The sequence below is a fragment of the Lontra canadensis genome, unplaced genomic scaffold (assembly GCF_010015895.1).
Source record: "Lontra canadensis isolate GAN:19392208 unplaced genomic scaffold, GSC_riverotter_1.0 scaffold87, whole genome shotgun sequence".
Lineage (NCBI taxonomy): Eukaryota > Metazoa > Chordata > Mammalia > Carnivora > Mustelidae > Lontra > Lontra canadensis.
In genome coordinates this window covers 8,245,308-8,265,995 of record NW_022631081.1, presented here as the reverse complement: position 1 = coordinate 8,265,995, position 20,688 = coordinate 8,245,308, and the positions used below count along the sequence as shown (strand labels likewise).

The 20,688-nt window shown below is 45.4% G+C and overlaps 1 protein-coding gene across 5 annotated transcripts; it reads left to right on the top strand.

Moving 5' to 3' along the window:
• Window positions 1–9,023: 9,023 nt before the first annotated feature.
• LOC116882691 (melanoma antigen preferentially expressed in tumors-like) lies at window positions 9,024–19,586 on the top strand. Of its 5 annotated transcripts, XM_032883233.1 has the most exons (6): window positions 9,024–9,082; window positions 10,897–11,096; window positions 15,133–15,196; window positions 16,446–16,765; window positions 17,179–17,787; window positions 18,881–19,586. In XM_032883233.1, the coding sequence occupies exons 3-6, from the start codon at window positions 15,164–15,166 to the stop codon at window positions 19,455–19,457; spliced, it is 1,539 nt and encodes a 512-aa protein (XP_032739124.1). In that variant the 5' UTR covers window positions 9,024–9,082; window positions 10,897–11,096; window positions 15,133–15,163; the 3' UTR covers window positions 19,458–19,586. The 5 variants fall into 5 exon arrangements, with proteins under 5 accessions (XP_032739124.1, XP_032739123.1, XP_032739127.1 ...); XM_032883232.1 differs by lacking the exon at window positions 10,897–11,096; XM_032883236.1 differs by lacking the exon at window positions 15,133–15,196.
• The last annotated feature ends 1,102 nt before the right edge of the window (window positions 19,587–20,688 follow it).

The window sequence follows — 20,688 nt, the reverse complement described above, 5'->3', positions numbered from 1 at the left end:
CAATTTTTAATTTAATTCAATTTAAATTTAAATTTAAAATATGATCATTTGGTTATTACTTGGTGCAACTTGAGTATATGAATGAATCTGCTTTTTCAAAAAAATTTCATGAACTCTAAATACAGATGAAGCATTGTTGATAAAAAGTTAGTATCTGAATTGCAATAAATTCTGAAAGATTTAAAAGACCTTGTACCAGAAAAACAAAGGTAAAATATCTCATTAATGAACTTTAGAATATTGACTATGTATTGAAATGATATTTTAAATGCATCACAACCCAATATGGGTTCTACAGTTAATAAAAAATATATTATTACATTTTTTAAAAAAATTCTTGCAGAGTCTTCCTCTTTTAGAGACCATATTCCAGATATATCATTATGCATCCCACAGAGTGTTTGCCAGCTTAAATTAGGCATAAATCATTAAGATCCAGATTTTTAATACTCTGTTCATGATTCTCTGCCCAACACCCCCACAATATTACAACACCCCCACAATATTACAATATTACAATTTCAATTCCATTGAAAGAATTGGTAACTAGTTTTTGAATGAACAGAAGAAAATGAATAAATATTACATGTATTATTTTATGTGAAAAGAATTAAATTGTGTGTGTTTAGCTTACTTGATATTTTTTTTTTACATCCAGCAGTAGAGACATTGCAAATCTAACAGGGTCTCCAAAGACTTCTTAGATATATTTTCATATTTGCTTCTTTCTCATTCTTCCCAATGTCAGGGGGTCAAGCTGAAGTTCCAGGTGATACCTTTGACCCCTCACTTACCCTTATGACTTGAATCCTCTCCAAAAGCAAATCCGGCTGATTCTACCTCCAAGATGTCCATAAAGCCACTTAGATACAAGTCAGGATCTCCCACAAGGATAATACAGCTACCACAGGGACCTTGAAATGTAGCTGAGGTGATGTCACGACCCTACTCACAAACTCTGTATGGGGAGGACTTGCATGAGGTTAATAATACAACTACATAGAGAGAAAAGAATCATCACTAAACATCTCACCACTTGGGAAAACCATGCTTTTATTGTTTTGTAAACAACTGTCCCAAGTCAGCAGTTCTCAAATTTTTGGTTTCCAGAAACTTCTCATATTCTTAAAAATTACTGAGAATCCCCCAAAGCTTTTTTCATGTGGAAAACATCTTTGAACATTTACTGGATTAACTAAAATTGAGAAACATTTTTAAAAGATTTGTTAATTTAATTATGCATAACAACCTAAACCAAGTACATGTAAATAAATACATATACATTGTTATGTACAAGCATAAAGCATATCTTGTATATATTGTGGACTTGGTTCCAGACCACTGCAATAAAGTGAATATCACTAAATCAATATCGCAAATATCAATAAAGTCAGTCAAATGAATTTTTTGGTTTCCACTGCATATAAAAGTTATGTTTATACTGTAGTCTATTAAGTATGCAATAGCATTATGTCTAAAAAAATGTCCATACCTTAATTAAAAATACTTCATTGCTAAAAAATGTTAACCATCATGTGAACTTTCAGGGAGTCACAATTACTGATCACAGTTCACCAGAACAAATATAATAATAGTAAAAAAGTTTTCAATGTTGTGAGAATTACCAAAATGCAACATAGAGACACAAAGTGAACACATGCTATTGGAAAAATGGCACAGATAGACTTGCTCGATGCAGGATGGCCACAAACCTTCAGTTTGTAAAACAAAATCATGCAAAGTGCAATAAAATGAGATAGTATTATATTCAAAAATTAGGAAAAAAATCATGAGGCATTGCATTGTTTTTACATTTCTGCAAATCTTTTTAATGTATCGTTTAATGCAAAACATTTGAATGTGCACATCGACTTCTGCATTCAGTATGTTGCAATGTGTTGCTTCAGGGAAATGTCCAAAGAAAAACTGCCCTCACAGAAATATAAAGTTGGAGGCATACAGGAGCCCTTTTTACTAAAAAAAAGTCCCAGGGAAAAAAGTGCTGGAAGGTGTTGAGACTTGGTTTCTGGACAGTGATCAGAGAACAGAGGGGAGGGGCTAGTATAGGCAAAGCAGTGGTCAGTCACATGAATGTTCCCCTGGTTGAAGACCACGAACTAAAATGTATGACTGTAAGGACACTGAAAGCTTAAGACCAAAGTCTCCACATCTTCCTTAAGATGGGAGGAATCAGAGGGGGAGATCAACCATGAGACACTGTGGACTCCAAGAAACAAACTGAGGGTTTTAGAGGAGACGGAGATGGGGAGGACGGGTTGGCCCAGGGATGGGTATTGAGGAGGGTATGTACTGCATGCAGCACTGGGTGTTATACATAAACAGTGAATCTTGGAACACTACATCAAAAACGAATGATGTACTTTATGGTAACTAACATAAAATAATAATAATAATAATAATAATAATAATAATAATAATAATAAAGACCAAAGTCTCCTATTTCTTGCTGTTCCCTCAGCAAAACTTGCAGAGCTTTCTCATACTTTAAAAATAGACTTGAGGGCACCTGGGTGGCTTAGTGGGTTAAGCCGCTGCCTTCGGCTCAGGTCATGATCTCAGGGTCCTGGGATCGAGTCCCACATCGGGCTCTCTGCTCAGTGGGGAGCCTGCTTCCCTCTCTCTCTCTCTCTCTGCCTGCCTCTCCCATCTACTTGTGATCTCTCTCTGTCAAATAAATAAATAAAATATTTAAAAAAATAAAATAAAAATAGACTTGACCTTAAAAATGGATTGGAAGTCTCCTTGTTTGAGGACTGTGAAAGATGCACCCTGTACTGACTTTTGCATAATCTCTTCCTTTAGAATTTAGGAAGAACCTGTGATTTAGACAGGTAAGCTTCTAATCAATACATATTCCAAAGGTGATGGGATGCCGCTCCTTGATTAGGTTAGATTAAATGGAAAGGGACCCATTTAAATGGAATGGGTGGCCAGATGTGACTCCCATGATTCATTATGTGATATAAGATTCCTTTTTGATGAGCAATTGCCATTTACAATGTAAAGAGCATTATGCTAAGTGAAATAAGTCAGAGAAAGACAAAAACTGTATGATTTTGCATATATGTGGAATCTAGAAAGAAAACAAAAACAGTACAAATAAAAACAAAAACAAAGGAGAAACAGACCCATGAATACATAGACCAAACTGGTGGTTGCTGGGGGGCAGGGTTGGGGACAGGAGCAAAATGGGTAAAGAAAGTAGGAGGTACAGGCTTCAAGTTATGGAATGAACAAGTCATGGGGATGAAAGGCACAGCATAGGGAATGTAGTAGGGTATTGTAAAAGTCTTATATGGTTACAGATGGCAGTTACACTTGTGGTGAGTATAGCATAATGTGTAGAGTTGTCAAATCACTACATTGTACACCTGAAACTAGTATAACTATGTGTAAACTGTACTTCAATTAAAAAAAAAATTTTTTAAGACTCCCTCTTAGCAAAGTGGAAAAAGAGGTCCCCCTGCTTGTCAGGTAGAAGCAAACGGCAAACAGGATGCTGTGGGCCACCTCTAGGAACTCACAGTGCTGACAGCCAAAGTCCCTCAAAAGTCCAGAGCTTCAGCTATACACCAGCAAGACAATGAATTCTGCCAACTAACTTGGAAGCAGATCCTCAGTTGAGCTGTTGGAGTAGAATGCAGCCACCATACTTTGATTGATGTCAGGTCGGGGAGACCCTGAGTAGAGGACCCAACTAAGCTGATTCAGGGAAAGTGGAGCAGTAAATGGGTGTTGTTTCAAGCCATTAGATTTGTGGTAATTTCTTATGCAGCAATAGAAAACTGGGTAATAATACCTGGACCGTCTGTGTCACTTTGGTCCAACCCATGTAGAGATAGGTAAGATGGAGACCTGTGTCACTGGGTGCCAGAGTGCCTGAATCCACACTGAGGTACAGAGAGATGTCTTCAGGTGACATGGCCTCTGAACTGTTTCAGCACGATGAGAAGCTCTTGTTCTTCCCCCGATGTTGCCACTGAAGAAGGTAACAGAGTCTGCATCCCAAGGCCACAGAGGAAGAAGGGAGCTTTTATTTTCATTTTTGCAAAGCTATGTGTCCCCTGGGAGACTGTTTCTCTTTCCCACATCATTATAAAGAGCAAAAGGAGTTGTATGGGTCTCTTTCCCGAAGCACCTATGCCCCTGAGGTGATGAACAGAAAGGACGACAGAAAGCATAGCCTGGCTGTCTGGTTGGTGTGAAGCTCTGAAATGCTGAGTATTTAATGCAGGTTTTAATCTTAGTTCCCAATGGGCTTGGAGCCCTGCAGATAAATGCTCTGGCTGTCCTCCAACAATCAGTGAAAATCAGCCTCGCTCTTGGACTGCAGTCCAGAGATGGTCAAGGAGGCTGTGTTCCCAACCCTGGAGCCTGAGAATAGAACTGGAAGCCCTGAAGGCAGAGAGCTCACAACATCTATCTGGAGTGTGGGGGCTGCTCCAGACATCATTGGTGCCAGAAGACAGGGTTATAAGTTCCAGTGTGGCTGCTGTTTCCACTGCAAGAGATGCAATGATTTGTCTCAAAGTCCCAGACATGGAAGGGAGGCTGGGTCAGGGCAGACCGGGCCCAGGACCAAGAGAGGAAGGAGAAATGGAGAGAGGGTGGCCCAGGTGAACCTGGGAAAAAAGACAGAAGTGTCAGTCCACACATCCACGTGACCTCTTTCTTGGGGTCACCTGTGCTGTAAGTGAGGAGGGGGAGGGAAGTGGAGCCAAGGCCATGGTGAAGACAACCCAGAGATCTGCCTCCTGAGACCCCAATACTTGGACAGGACACTCAAGACTCTCTTATCCCCTGTGCATGTTTTGAGATGCAAGAGGGGTCTCCATACAAATTTGCTCCTGAGTTCTGATGATTCTTAATTCTTACTTTGCCCTTAGTCTTGACACTTAGCACCCAGGGAATCATGCAGACAGGAAAGGTGGAGGGGGCACCCAAGTCCTCTTCTCCAAAAGTTACTTTAAGGCTGGATCTGTGGGACCTGGAGATGCAAAAGTACTGTTGTCAGTTGTTAGTGAGCACTTGGCCTTCTAGTGAGTTCCTCTCCCCACATAACTAGTCTTTCCCCACTCTGGAGGAGAGTTCTCCTGACCTGTGCAAGCCCAGTCTCTGACAGAAACCCGAGTCTGGGGTCAAAAGATACTGCCCACATTCTGAAGGTTCAAGCCCTTCTCTCTAAACTCATTCATAGCTACCCCAAAAGAATTTTCAAAAGTGATGGTTCCCCCAAATCAGGACACACAGCCTAGGGAATGCACACCAGCCATCTGGAATTCTCAAGACCTTCCCAATCAGCTTAATCTTGCATCAGATTGAGAGTCCAAGAGGCTATTTCAGGGATGTCTTATTAAATCAGAAGCTAATCATGCACTGGGTATCAACAGAGCACAACCTAGAGAAGTCCCGCACTGGGGGCAAGGAGCCTCACACCACAATTTCACAGCACCAAATTCCTTCCTTGTTCATCCAACTCTGTCTTGGACCAGTGGCTTGTCCATTCTAGCCTCAGTGTCTTCATCTGAAGAAAACTAAGAAAGCATTAAAGTTCACAGCATCCTTGCATGAATCTGGTTATAAAACCAAAAAGCCAATGTTTCCATTAATTGGTGCTCTATGACTTTTATCCCCAGCATAATTAGGTGGAGAGTCCAGGTTCTTTCCTCTTCAGGTTTACTTTAGGTGATCCCAGAAGAAAATATTTTCCTCTGTCTCATTTACCACGGGTCAGCCTAGACCCAGGCTCTCTCAGCTCCAGACACATAGCAGAACAGCCTCCTTTAAACACATTCCCCTCCCTTTCTTCCCTCATGGAAGGTTTTAAAAGTCTCCTTTATGATTATAATTCAGTGCAGCTTGACTTTTTTGTTTGTTTCTAAAAAATGAAAATAGTTCTACTTTCACACTGGTCAAGGAAAAAATTATGATAGAAGTTGTTCAAATAAATAAAGTGTTTTAACATAACCAATGTTATTCTAATGACCCTCTTCTGGACGTCTTGGCCTGCTTACTACATATATCCCAGAAGGTAGAGCCCATTAATTTTCATTCCCTCCCAGGAATACAGTAAACATTTGTAAGGATTAGTTGAAGAAATGAATGAATGAATGGTATATTCATGTTTAATTTCATATGAATAGAATTGTATTATATAATCAATCATGTGACCTGCATTTTGCTTTCAAGTTTTACAGACATCATCCTTTTAGTGTACCAATTGCAGTCAGTCTGAAGACAGCAATCAGATTATCAAAATAAGCATGGGCAATCTTCAAAGGGATCACCTTTTCGTGCCCCCCCTCTGCTGTTGTCATCACCTACCCCTCTGAGCCAGTCTCTATTCTCAAGTTGGCCAAACACTTTATCAGGATTTGCACAGTCCTTCTCTATGCCCAGAACCCTATGTCCAGAATCCTCTTAAGCTCCCAAGGTTGCTTCCTGCTCAGGCCTCAGACAAGGATCCTGAGCAACCAGGAGGAGCCTTGCCAGCCTTTGTAACATTCCATATCAGCCCCTTTGTTTTCTTCAAAGAGTTAGTTACAACTTGCCACTTGAAAACAATAACTTCTTGTTTGGGGCTTTTATTTGTTTATTTTTTTAGTTTTTGCTCCAAACCTTATGAGCCAGAGACTGAGTATATCTGCTTGAGGCTTGCATCAGCACCACTCAAGGACAAATATTTGTTGAATGAATCCAGAAGATCAGAGGGAAGGAGAAGCTGAGTGTCTCCAGATTCAAGCTGAAAAAATTGAGTTTTTTAGTCAGCTCTGTTCTAGGTGAAGATCATAGGTCGACTGGGGTTCAAGGCAGTGGTCTCATTTGTATGTACATATGTATTCGTACATTAATTTGTCTGTGTAGCTTACATAGCTCCCAGGCATGGGGATATCTGGGGGAATGGCAGGGTAGATCCAGGAAAACTACGCAGCATTTACCGCCCTGTTGCTCTCAGCCACCATGACATTCCTGTGGCCGGTGGTATCAGATTTAGGACCACTTGCATGGCAAGGACACAGTGGCAAACTCAGTACCCACCTCCCTCTCCAGAAAAACACAGTCTCAGAGTCTGAGGAGACAGAATATAGATCCTCAGGCCAGGTTGAAAGAAGCATGGGGCCGCCCCCTTGCACTTTTTTTTTTTAATTGAAGTACAGTCGACCTCCGCATTGTTCTTAACCCTTCTCTCTACTCTTCACCAAGAAAGACTCCTCATCCATCTGGGACTTGCCATCTCTCCAGAGGCCTTACTTTTCTTCCTACAAACATACTGGCAGAAAGCAGGTGCCCAAACCTGACACACGCCTTGCAAACATTCCGCCTTCCAGTTTTCCCAGTGCTGCCCCCTGGTGGCCTGGGACACAAAATCCCAAGAGTGAAGGCACACCTCTGAGAGAACCAGAACACCAGGCCTCAGGAGTGGGGGGGGCGAGGGAGGGGGTGGTGGCTTTCCATCTCTCCTCAGCATCCTGGACCTGGTCCCTCCTCACGACGGCCCGCTCATATGTTCAGCCTTCGGTCTAGTCCTGACTTTGTCAAAAGGTATTTGTTGGTGAAAGAGGGGAAGCCCTGCCTTTAGGACTGGTGAAAGCCAAAGTTATCTGAGGATTGGGGGAGGGGAGTAGAGCGATCGCAGGAGTCTGGCTTCTGAAAAAGCTCTGTAAAACCAAATCCAAGGAGGCAAGTGAAGAAAGCACGCTCTGGAATGAGGACAATCTAATCAAATCCTGACAGGGGTCTCCTCTCCCGCAGAGGGTACTTAAATGGTAAAATCCAGGTAGCACAGAGCATTAGACAGTTCAAGGGCAAGGACGTCTTTTTTAGTGTTGGGCGAGGAGCCTCGCTCAGGGTCCAGCACCCCATACCCCACAGAGAGAAATAGGTCCATAAGCATAGGCCCAGGGGAGGGGTTAGAGGGTGGGGAGTTACAGACCCCCCCATCCCTCCCTCATTTCCTTGACCCCCATCCCACCCTCCATACCCTCATCTAACCCCACCCTTATCCTCCCTGTCCCAGACCCCTGCTCTCATGCCCCTCCAATTCTGGCACCTGGCACAGTCAGGTGGGCGTAGGCAACAGGCACCACCCCTCCCCACCTCCAAGTCCCTGCCCAGCCTATGAAAACAAACCCCTCCTGGACTCCCCGGGCGACCCCGCTCGTGATCCTAGGATCTCGTGAGATTTCGCCCTCAAGAAAAGAGAAACCAGGATTGGTCGGATAAGGCTGTTTCCGGCGGGCGAGGGTAGGGCGGCTTGCGGAGCCTGTGGCCGGCCTTTCCCTCCAGGCTCCGTGAAGGGGAGACCACGTGGTGGGTGCGCAGTCTGGAGAAAACGTAAGTTCAAACCTTGGATCCTCCTCTTTCTTGTGGAGTGACCTTGGACTAATCGCTGGTAAACTGCCCTCCCTCCAACTCCCACTTCTATTTTCCATCTGAAAAGTGAGTTTTCACAACAGAGGTCGGAGTGAAAACAATGTGCTTCTTCTGGCTCTGTGCAGCCTAGGCTACCTGCTCTTTAGGACTGGCCGCGCGTATGAGTTGCAGACGTAACAATTCATCGAACTCGGGCGTCTGCGTTCATTGTTTGCTCTCACTAGTTGGGCGGGTGTGCAGTTAAAATGGGGTGGCTGCTCTAGGAATTTGGCCCCGAAGGAGGTGCCGGGGTATGGGGGGGCAGAAGGGTCGGAACGTGGGCCGTGTCCTCGAGGGAGGGGTCGCTTTTGACAGAGCACAGGGTCTGTCATTCCAGTTGTTCTCTCATTCAGCCCATGGGAAATTGTTGGTCAGATTTGGAGATTAGAGGAGATGCCCACTGAACGGGCAGGGTCACGTCTCCGGTTTTCCATTTCTTCAGCAGTATTCGCAGAGATTTTCATAGGAGCCCATGGCTTGCTAAATATACGTGTTAACACACAGCCTCTTTGTTTCTGGAGCATTTTGGTTCTTGCTCTCAGACTTGGGTAGACGGAGTGACTGAGAGGATAGGAGACGAGGGAAACCGAGTACTGGAGGACCGGAGGCCAGTCTGAGCTGGACCAGAGTGGACGGAAGACATCTTAAGGTAAGATGGTCCCCGAACTGTCTCTCAGGTGTGTTAAGAAACCCTGTTGTTCCCTTTGTTCTTGTCATCGAGGAGCTGGATGGAATCTGCATCTTGAGGATGCTCAAGAGGGAAGATGCAGGAGTAACCTGTATACTTCCCAGTCATTTCCCCAGTGGAGCATTTGTCCTGCTGTTTTTTTTTTTTTTTAAGATTTTATTTATTTGAGAGAGAGAGAGCGAGAGAGAGAGAGAGAGCATGCACACAAGGGGGAATAAGGAGAAGCAGACTCCCTACTGAGCAGGGAGTCCTATGGGGAAATCAAACCCAGGACCCTGAGATCATGACCTAATGCCAAAGGTAGATGCTTAACCGATTGAGCCACCCAGGTGCCCCGGTCCTGTTGCTTTCTTACAAGAAGGAGCTAGCTCTAGTATGTTGGGGACCTCATTCTCAAAGCCATAGTTATGTTTAGAACCTCTGCTTGGAGTGAAGGTGGCTACAGACACCAGACACTTAACTCCTGTTTGGTGTCAAGCAGGGGCAGAGTTTTGGTCACTTCCATGTGGACTTGGACCCCTGAGGGTAAGAGGTCCCTTGAAAGAAAACTCCTTCTTAAAAGAGAACAATAATAGTGCCCAGCTAGTCATCCAGCTAAAGCCCAAAGCAGTCAGGGAGGCCATGTGGCCTGACATGGAGGTGGAGAATGGATGGAGGCCCCGGACAACCTCGTGCATTGGGAATGTCATGCCGCACATGAGTGTTCGTGATACCAGAACACCTAGTTATAAACTCCAGAATTACTGCTGCCTCCAGAGCAGGAAATGATGACCTTCTGTCCCATAGCCACAGAATCTGAAAGTATCTGTGTCAGAACAGACTGGGCCCTGGACCTTAAGAGGAAGAGGACAAAGAAGAGAGGTCAACATGAAAGCCATGACTTCAGAGGAGTTTGGGGCAAAGGGAGGAAAGGGTCAACTCTGGGCTGTCTGAAGTTCCCCTCCGTAGTGTCCCTCACCTGTGCAGAGAGCAAAGAGGATGATCAGAGCATGACTAGGCCATGGTAGAGATGCCCCAGAGCTCTGCCTCCTGTGGCCCCTCTGCTTCTCTGGCCTCCCTTCTTATCCATTGTCCCACATGAGGGGGAGGCCTGCATGTGCATCTGTGTGCCTAACATCCTGTGAGTGACACTCCAGCCGCAAATTTTCTTACTTGATACAGCCAGGGATATGCAGGGTAGGGAGATGTGTCCTCCCAGGAATTGTCCTGAGCCTGCTTCACTGGGGAGACAGAGCTGGTAAGCTGAGGTGCTTCAAGACCTCAGGCCTTTCTGATTTCTTCCTGGGAATATTGCACCCCTCCCCAACCCATCCTTCTGGATGCCTGGCAGGGCCCATGGCTCTCAGCAGAGTAAAGACCTGCTGACCCCCTGGACTGTGGTGGGTGATGTCTGAGTAGAGACATGTTCTCTGACCTTGTCCATTGCTGACACACATAGAGGGTGGAATGTTCCCATTTTCAGGTGGTTTCTCTAGGCACATTCCCATTAGGCTGGCATAAGTGACAGCCGTAAAAAGCCCTGGACCAGCAGCCAGGGGCCTCATTCCTGTGCTCCCCACCCATGGCCTTCTCTGTGACATGGGTGCAAGTATATCACCCTCTTGAGTCTCAGTTGATGTATATGGAAAGGAAGAATCAATCTTAGCCCCCTGTTAGTGATATTTCATGTTTTAAGAGAGAAACCAGAGGCTAGAGAAATGAACTGCTTTGATAACTTCAACTCTTTTTATTCATCATTGTGATTCTAAATCCAGCTTCAAACTCACATTCTCCAGTTCCCAGAGAAGTGTGAAGGGAGAGTATGACTGTGACAAAAGGATGAAGATGTCTCCGAGGAAGTGATTCTGGCAGAAGTCTTCACACTAAAGGAACTCTCTCAAAAATATGTCATGACATTGGAAACATGAAGGAATAAATATTGGAAGTCTATCCAAACTTAGAAAGCAGCATGACAGTTCTCCAGGGCATAGGAAATGTGCTCACTCTGTACCAAAAGTTATATAAGAAGAACCATAAGCAATGTTAAAATTACTCTTGATGCCTTTTTTTTGCAGAGAAGTGGTTTAATTTTCAGTGTTTAAAATCAACATACTAAGTTAATAGTAGTTTTGCTATTTTATTAGTTTCTCAACATATTTATAATGAATAGAAAGAGAATTCTTAATGGTTGGCAAAAAACAGTTTTTGGATGGCCACTGAAAAACCATAACTTTGTGGATTCTTTTTATTTTTTAAGATTTTATTTATTTGACAGAGAGAGATCACAAGTAGGTCGAGAGACAGAACTTTGTGGATTCTTAAGATGGCTTTGTGTAGTTTCATCTTGCACTGTCATTTTTATGGCCCAGCACTACCGTGCAAAGCAGTCAACCTCTGATTGATTTGTTTCTCAGCTTGCTGCTTTTTCATTTGTTTGCTCAATAGAATGCATGGTCTATGGCATTCAGTAAATGTTTTTGAGTAAATCAAGGATTAAAAATAGAAAGTGTATCTGGATATGGGGAGGAGGGGTTAGCTTGTCTGGAGACATTCCTGTGAACATGTCCACCCTGCCCCAGTGCCTCCTGTCAGCCCTCATCTTAGCGCATAGGGGATTTTTCCCACCAAGTGTAAGGTCTGTGTTCCTGGAACCCTGAGGATCATTGCTCTTGCTCTAGTGGAACAAACCCCAGTGGAAAGTGCCTGATAACCTGTTGTATCTGGTTTTGCTCAGAGCCACCATGGCCTTCTCATGGCTTAGAGTTAAAGGTTTGAGGACCCTTTGGATGACAGGGACACAGTACCAGACCCCTTTCTCTCTTTCTGTTTTCAGAAGCACTGTTCTCAGTCTGACGAGGCTGTGAAAAGTAAGGAGGCTGAAGAGCAAAATCCCAAGAGCTGAATGCTGAGGCTGGAGCCCTCTCCTCTTTGAATCTCTCTGTCACCTTTGCCTCCAGGATTAGTGCTTGCCACTTTCTCTCCCTCTCCCCAGACTCTCCATTGGACTGATTCTGTGTCCTTGAGCTAAAGGGACACGTACACACACACAGCTACTGGCACCTCACTCAGGCCTCCAGTGCCCCTGGGTGGTCTCAGACACAAGTCTCCACCCTTTAAGGGACACAGCTCTGTGGGAGCCAGAGGACCGGGCCTCCTGCTGTGCTAACATTTCCTCCTCCTTCATGCTGGGCCCCACATTGGATGTTCTGGGCCATTCCCAGTTCAGTTCCTCCTTCTGCTTCCCAGATTGGAGTGAGTCCTCAGCTTCCCCTTCCCCCATCATGCCTCCAGAAGCACTTCCCCAGGAATAACTGGCTAGAGCTAGAGTGATCAGGAGATCGGGAAGGTCCTCCCTGGTGGGGAGGAAAGAGGGACAATCTCTTGTTTAGGTCTAGATGTTACTGGATCTGAAGTGAAACCATATCTTGTTGAATACAGGAAGATGCAGGGAGGTCCAAGAGAGACCTTCAGTTTTTAAAAAGGCACAGAAGGCAAAATATTTCAGGGTAAGGAGAGATGTGACACCAGAGGGAAATTTCAGAGATGAATTGGATACCACATGAAATCTTGTCTGTCCAAGGGCTGCCTCAAAGGAGCCTGAGGTGGGCTGCTGCCTCAGGACTGGGCTCCTAGCTTCTCGTTAGCCTGCTGACCCTCCAGACCAGCAGAGTTGAGGTCTTTTCTCTGGAACTCAGGAAGGGTCTTCTTCCGGCATTCCTGGAGCCCCTTAGATCTAGAAAAACAGATGGGCTTATTTTCTTTCTGCACCTTGTGGCTTGTCATGTTCTCTGATTATCATGCTCAGTAGAACTGGGAAAAATTCCTTGATTTTGGTTGATACAATGGGAAGGTGTTCCCAGCATGGCCACACCCCAGGCTCCAAGAGAGGTGGCTGACATTCCAGGGACACAGAGTGCTGCCCAGGTGGCACAGGGCGGATGTATAGAAACATTCTAAAGGCCCCAGTAAGGTAGATGATGCTCTGGGATCCCAGTTGGAATTCTGTGAATGAAAAAGGTGGTTTCAGGACACCCACTCTAATGAGCTCAGGGGATGCTCTGGCCTATGTAGCAAATGAAGACCATGAGAAAAGGTGACCAGGATGCAATTGAAACATTCTTCAAATTCATACCTTGGCTGTGAGAGTTGTCCTGAGCCAGTCCTGATCCTGTGCGGGAAGGACAGCCCTTCATATAGATGTGTTCCCAGTGCTTCCAACCCCACAACGTGTACCCTGATCCAAAGGCTCTCTGCATGGAGGTAGACGGAGGAGTAAGACTTACCGCACAAGGGAAGGATGTTTGGCTCATACTAAACATTTTTAGATCTGAAGACAGTGGTCACTTCTGCCTCCTTGGATCTCCTAGACCCTGGGTTCCCACAGACCGTTCCCAAGCTTGGACTTAGGCAGTTGTCCTGTTTCGCTGAGGTCCAGTTGAAGTCTGTCAGTCAGGTGTCTCTAACAATGAGATTGTCCATCCACTTGGTGAGGCAGATCCTCACCAGGACAAACTCCTTACCTGAAGGTGTCTATCAATTACTCCTTCCGGGGAGTGGGGTCCAGATTCACTGGGATAAAAATAAAATTAACAGTGAACTTTAAATTTCCTGCAAAGGTTGAGAAGTTTGGATGAAAAGTTCCAGAGCACCGTTTCTGTGCTCAGTTACTGCTTAGTCATCAGGGACATTTAAGATTATCTTGTTACTCCTCTCAGTTTCTTGCAGCTGATTGATAATGGTGTTTGTCTGGGGGCTACAATGCCCATAGAGCACATTCTAGTTTAACCTTATTTGACACAAAGCCTGCTGATATGGGTGGCAGAAATTTGGAGAAAACAGTCTCCATGATGATACTAAGTGGACAGCATCCTTCAGAGAATGAATCCCAATCTCCTCACCAGTGGTATAGAAGAATTGTTTGGGCATCATAATGCAAGGGTTAAAGAATAGCCTGGAGAATTCTTTGTGTGGAGAGGTTCTCTGTGTTCTAAAATGTCAGAACCACCAATGTGATCCAGCCCAGCATGGGAATCATCCCTAAATTTGGCAGATCCTTAAATGTCAAATATAGCTTCAAATTCTGTGAGGAAAAAGTGTTGGTATTTGGGTACTGAGCTTAATACAGAGAGAGGGAAAAGTTTTATTCCTGTTCCTAGTGGCACTGTCTCAGAAGAATGGGAATAATAAAAAAGCTGGATAGGGACATCCAGCTGGATAGGAATGGGACCAGAAGGGACTTTTTGAAGCTGTATTTATATTAGTTGTTTCCTAGGAATGAGGAAATGACAGTTGTCAATATATACTTCAGAAGGGGCCTTTGGAGATCACATTTGGGACCAAGGCCCCTGGGAAATGCCTAGACTGGCTCTGCCTTTGAAGGGTCAGGATGTGGAAGAGGACACTTGAGCCTAAAGAGGAAGTCCTCTGGTGGCAGCATCTTGATGACAAGGAGACATGCATTTAGCTCATACTTGTTTCTCTCCCTGCCTCTAAGAGCCCAAAGAGCTCATGGCTCTAACCCCTCAGTGACTGTTAGAATTTGACTAGTCGAGTCCTGGATTTGGTTGCCAGTAGGGTTCTGACCTCTCTGTAGCCCAGATTCCTATGTTGAATCTTCTCCATCCATTTTGCTGAGCTGATCTCAGCCTTCTAAGAGGAAATCTTCTAGGAAGAAGAGTGGATAGTTTCCCTGCTCTTGGGTTTAAAGTAGCCATAAAAGTCTGAGATCCTCAAACAAAATTAAATGTATTTTTCCTAGTCTTGGTTATTTCCCATGGTCCCATTACAAAGAGCCTTGCCCCCTCCCTTTTCCTGGCCAACTTCTCATAATTTTGACCTGACTTCCTTCAGGGAGGTCTTGATCCTCAAAATCTGGAAGACCAGCCACCCCTCAATTGTACATTTGTTCTTCTATGAATGCACACATGTTTTGCAGTTTTAGGTAACAAAGTGTAAGTGACTACTTGATATTTTGGAATTTTATTTTATTTTATTTCTTTTTCTTTTGGGTTAACACCACTGTCTGCATAAAGCTGTCTTAACTTGAACATTTGAGTTATACTGATGTGGCCAAAACTCCCCCAAGTATACCTCCAGGTTGGTTTTATTTTCTTTTTCTATCATGAATGGGGCATATTATTCAGTCAGTTGTATGGAGAAGGTAAACTCAATCTGGATTAACTAGATGGAGATCCAGTGATAATAACATCGTGCTTTCAGTTGAAAATTTGAGCTAGGATCTGAAAAAGGGAGGTATAGCCAGAAAGGATAATATAGCTTCTGAGGAGCCAGAGGTGAGACCCTGAAGTCTGAGCAGATTCCTCCCTGCACCATACACATTTCTGGTGAGGCAGGAGCCCTAAGCTTGGGATGCTGCCATCGTACTGCCCTCAGCCACATAGTATGAATGAGCAGGCTTTGCTTTTGCCTCAAAATGCGTTTTGCCTTAATCTCAGACATTTTGATTTCTGCTTTGGTGTATGCCATTTTATAGACATTTATGATATTTCTTAACCAGAGAGATTTTTGGGGGAAATGAAAGACCTCTGATTAGCTGGAATTTTTTTATGACATTTTAAGTATTTACTTTGTGTTCAGTAATTATAGTTCATACAGTTCATTGTTTTGTGGTTTTACAAGTTAAGCTTTTTTAGAAAAATAAGAAACTAAAAGCTTAAATATATCCCACAGGAGAAAAAATATTTTATGGAATAATTTTAAAAGTGGAGGCTTTATTCTGAATGTGAGCTCTGTATTCTCATAGTAATTCTCATATTTGTAGGAGAGACATATAATAAAATTGTCTTGAAATAGTATATATTTTTTTCATCCCCAACTTCCACATGTTGTAGAGTACTATTATGCTACTTTTACAGTTGAAAATTTATGGTACTCCTTGTCTAGATGTTCCTTAATCTTTCATGTCTGGGTTATTTATTAGAGCTGAGAAGGACCTCATTTTGGGCCACGTGATAGTTTCTTATTTCTGTATATGTTCAGTACTTGGGATAATCAGCAACTTTTCCCTAAAAGGGATGGGGTCGGTTTTCAGGTTCCTCAGTACTAACTCTACAGTGGGACTAGAATTAAATGTTGCAGTAGCTGGATATGGTATGGGACCTGTGGTGATCTTGCTCCCCCATCGAGGCCTGGAAAGATGAACATCTAGAGCCAGCAGGGGCAAAGCTATGGCTTTGTGGCCACCTAGTCAAGAACAGAATTGGGGTAAATGGAGGACTCCCAATTATTGCCAGAGAGTGACTTTGGCCTTGAGTTGGTTTCTCTCAAGGATGGAGGGATAATGGGGTTGCTAGCACTCAGCCTTGTTCCCTGAATATTTCGCCAGGATTCTTTTCGGAGCAGATTCATCAGGATGAGCATGCCAGCCCCACCCAGACTTCTGGACCTGGCAGGTCAGAGCCTGCTGAGGGACCAGGCCTCAGCCATTGCTGCTCTGGAAGTGCTGCCTATGGAGCTCTTCCCACCACTGTTCACGGCGGCCTTTGCTGGGAGGTACAGCGAGATCCTGAAGGTGATGGTGCAGGTCTGGCCTTTCGCCTGCCTCCCTTTGGGGGCCTTGATGAAGGAGCAGCAGCCCCACCAGGAAACCTTCCAAGCTGCACTCGATGGCCTTGATGTCCTGCTTGCCCAGGAGGTTCGCCCCAGGTGAGGGTGATCCCATAGCCTGGGAGGGCCCTGGGGTCCCAAGCAAGATAGAGATGGGTTCATGGGAAAGTGCAAAGCCACAGGGTGGGCCAGAGGCTTTTGTGAGGAAGCTCAGAGAAGCCTTGGGGCTATCTCTGGGGTCACTCTAGGAACAGGCTATGGACATGAAAGGCTGATTGAGATGCAGAGGTGACCAAAGGAACAAGTTGTCCATCTTCTCCTGGTGGCACTTAGGGGTACTGCAAGTGGGGACCAAGAAGGAAGGATCCCAGTAGCCCAAGGAGCCACTGACATCCAAGGGTGTGGAATAAAATTGCAGGTCAGGCATCTGGGCCTTGCCTTGATTCTGAGACTCAAGTCTTATTCCCCATTGATTTGAAAGCATCTCGGTCTGTCTCCTATCTTCCATGCAGGAGGTGGAAACTGCAGGTGCTAGATTTACGGAAGAATGCTCATCAGGACTTCTGGACCGTGTGGTCTGGGACGAGGGCCAGTATGTATTCCTTGTTGGAGCCAGAGGTGGCCCAGCCCATGAAGAAGAAGCGAAAAGTGGATGGTTGCAAGCCAGGGCCCAAGCCACCCTTGGCTCCTGTGGAGGTGCTGATAGACCTTTGCCTCAAGGAAGGTACCCCTGATGAGTCCCTCGCCTACCTCATCCAGAAAGTCCAGCAGAGGAAGGGTCTCCTGCACCTGTGCTGTAAGAAGCTGAAGATTTTCGCAATGCCCATACAGAACATCAAGAAGATCCTGAAAATTGTACAGCTGGACTCGATCCAGGATTTGGAAGTGAATTGCACCTGGAAACTGTCCACACTGGGGAAGTTTGCTCCTCATCTGGGTCAGATGGGCAATTTGCGCAGGCTCCTCCTCTCGCACATCCACATGTCTTCCCACACCACCCCGGCGAAGGAGGAGCACTGTGTCAACCAATTCATTGCTCAGTTCCTCAGGCTGCACCACCTTGAGGAGCTCTATTTGGACTCTATCTCCTTCCTGGAAGACCGTCTGGACCAGGTGCTCAGGTGAGGGATTGTGAGGTTTCTTGGCAGTCCAGCATAAGCCCTTCTTTATTTCAGTAAATGATAATTGCCATCTGCCATCGACAGTGTTTCTAGAAGGTCCACACACTTCCCTGCTCTGTCTCCATGCATGTTGTCAGATAACCTCCCAGATAGAGGTGGGAGGTATGAGCTAGGATAAATACTATCTAAAGGGGCTCCTAGTTAGGAATCTGTATAAGGGGGGCTTTGTGGCAGGTGAGGACAGCTTTGGGAATCCTTTCTGAGAAAATGATGTCTACATTATGATGATCAAAGATAACTAAACTTGAGAATGTTGGTGAAGGGAAGGCATATCTGACGTAAAGTTTCAGATCATAAGTTCTGCGCTTGGCAGCTTTGTCAACCTGAATCTGTCCCTCCAAACCTGCCTCCAATTCCCTCTCTGTAAAGGGTTGCTCTGGGTTCCACATAAGGCAATAGAGTGGGAATGCCTGATTCTGGGGGGCGGGGTGTGAGGGGGAGGGAGCAGGAGTGAAGACTTGCAGATGGTGATAGCTGGTACGTGGATGATACAGTGATCTATGTTAGGCCCTGCAGACGGCATGTTGCCAGGCCTTGCCCAGTTTAGCTCTTTGTGCACATCTCCCATTAGCCTCATCAGAAACAGGTACCAATGACTGGGGTCATAGAAGCAGCCAGAAGGAAGCCCAAGTTGAAAGCATTTCGAGTCCTGTTTCCCAGTACCAGTTCCTTTCCTTACTGGAGACATGGGGCCAGGCTCCCCTCCAAGTGCCTCACATTGTTGGATTAATTGATACTCACAGCACCTCTGAGGGACATGCTATGCTGCATCTGACAGCACAGGGGGCACTTGAGATTACCTTTACTTGACCAAATCACCCAGAAAATGAGTAATGGAGAAGGGACTCCCCTGAAACTTGGATGGACTTGAGTCCTTTTTTCCCCAGGTGGTGTCCTGGGGCTTGACCGTCATCTGTTAAAGCCCTGGGTCTGGGTGTAATGGGCCTATCTTTCCTTGAGGCCTGAGTCATCCCCATGTCCCTCTGCCCACTACCTCCATGCCCCCAGAACTAACTGCTTTGTCTCTCCCCAGCTGCCTGAAGACCCCCCTAGAGACCCTGTCAATAACTAATTGCCTGCTTTCGGAATCTGACTTGACACATCTGTCCCAGCACCTGAACGTCAGTCAGCTTAAGGACCTGGGTCTCAGTGGGGTCAATCTGACCAATATGAGTCCTGCACCTCTCCAAGTTCTGATAGAGAGAGCCTCCGCCACCCTCCAGGACCTGGACTTAGATGAGTGTGGGATCATGGACTCCCAGTTCACTGTCATCCTGCCTGCTCTGGGCCGCTGCTCCCAGCTCACAACCTTCAGCTTCTGTGGAAACCCCATCTCCATGGCCGTCCTAGAGAACCTGCTGCGCCACACAATCGGGCTGAGCAAGCTGAGTCATGTGCTGTATCCAGCCCCCTTGGAGAGTTACGAGGATGTCCGTGGCACCCTCCACCTGGGCAGACTTGCCCAGCTGCACGCCAGGCTGAAGCAAATGCTGCAGGAGTTGGGGCGGCCAGGCATGGTCTGGTTTAGTGCCAATCCCTGTCCTCACTGTGGTGACAGGACCTTCTATGACCCAGAGCCCATTCTGTGCCCCTGTTATATGCCTGCCTAGCTGGATATACACATATCATAGGCTTTATTCTGGGCACAGAAGCCCAGGTGTAAGTGTATCTTAAAGGAGCACGGAAGCCACAGTTTCAGAAAATCTGCCCCATGTGAGCAGGAAAAGGAAAGGTGATTCAGGAGGTGGGGGGATGTTGACTTGGGAGTTAATAGGATCTTTGGAGAGATGCATCTTCTAGCATTAGAAATATGAATCTGAATTTCTAGAGGGAGATTCGGGTTTGGGCGATAGATGTGGGAGTTACCCCTGACTGCATGGTTGTAAAGACATGGTCAGAAATAAAGAGAACCTCAGTGTCAACCATCTGGTGTCCTCTGTGTTCCATGAAGCATATCTACAGTTTAAAAACCTCAGGAAACTGCAGTTCCTGATTAAACAAGAAGGCATAGCATCCATGATGCTCAGACACTAAGCTGGGTAAGGTTCGGCCCCAGGAATTCACAGCACCATTTATCATTCCTCCATTTGGCTACTATCTCTGGTAAACTTGTTACTTCCTCATTTAATTTCTATGGCTGTTTATGCAGTCAACACATACAAAGTGCATCCTCAGGGCCTGGAACATACTAGGGGGTCAATAACACCACTGCAGGAAAAATGCTTTTTTAACTCTGCCAAGAGTCTGGACTTGAGCGCTCCTCCCCAATGGATCTAAAGTCTCCATCCCTGGCCTTTGGCTGTATCAAGGTAGGGCTTTACTGTGTTAAAGTCAGGTCCCCAGTACTGGAGGGGATGTACACCCAGCAGATGAGCTGGACTGGGCCTTACCAGCCCATCCTGTCTTCCCACCAGGTCCAGTCCTCTCTTGAATTCAATTATTTGTGGTCAGTAAAAATATCTAAATTTCTTTTAGTGGAATGGTAAGATCATATAGATACATGACATTGTATTTGTTTCCCAAATTAAAAATATGACCTCTTTTTGCAGGACTAGGTCACATCAATGTGAGTTTGACTTTACAGAAAATCCACCTTCCTCCCTATCAAAGGTAGTAAGCCAACTCTGAGCAAGGAAGATGCGGTAGATTTGGGTCCTAAGAATGAATAAGCAAACCCTTACTATGTCCTGGGGAACACTTGGCTGGAAGCAGGTAAATGTCAGACTTGGGAATTGGGGTGTGGAGGGGCCACCCTGTGAGACCAATCATCCAAATGAAGAGATGATGTCACATTGTGGGGTCAGACCCCATGGTCCATGGGAAGCTGGCTGTCCAATGAAC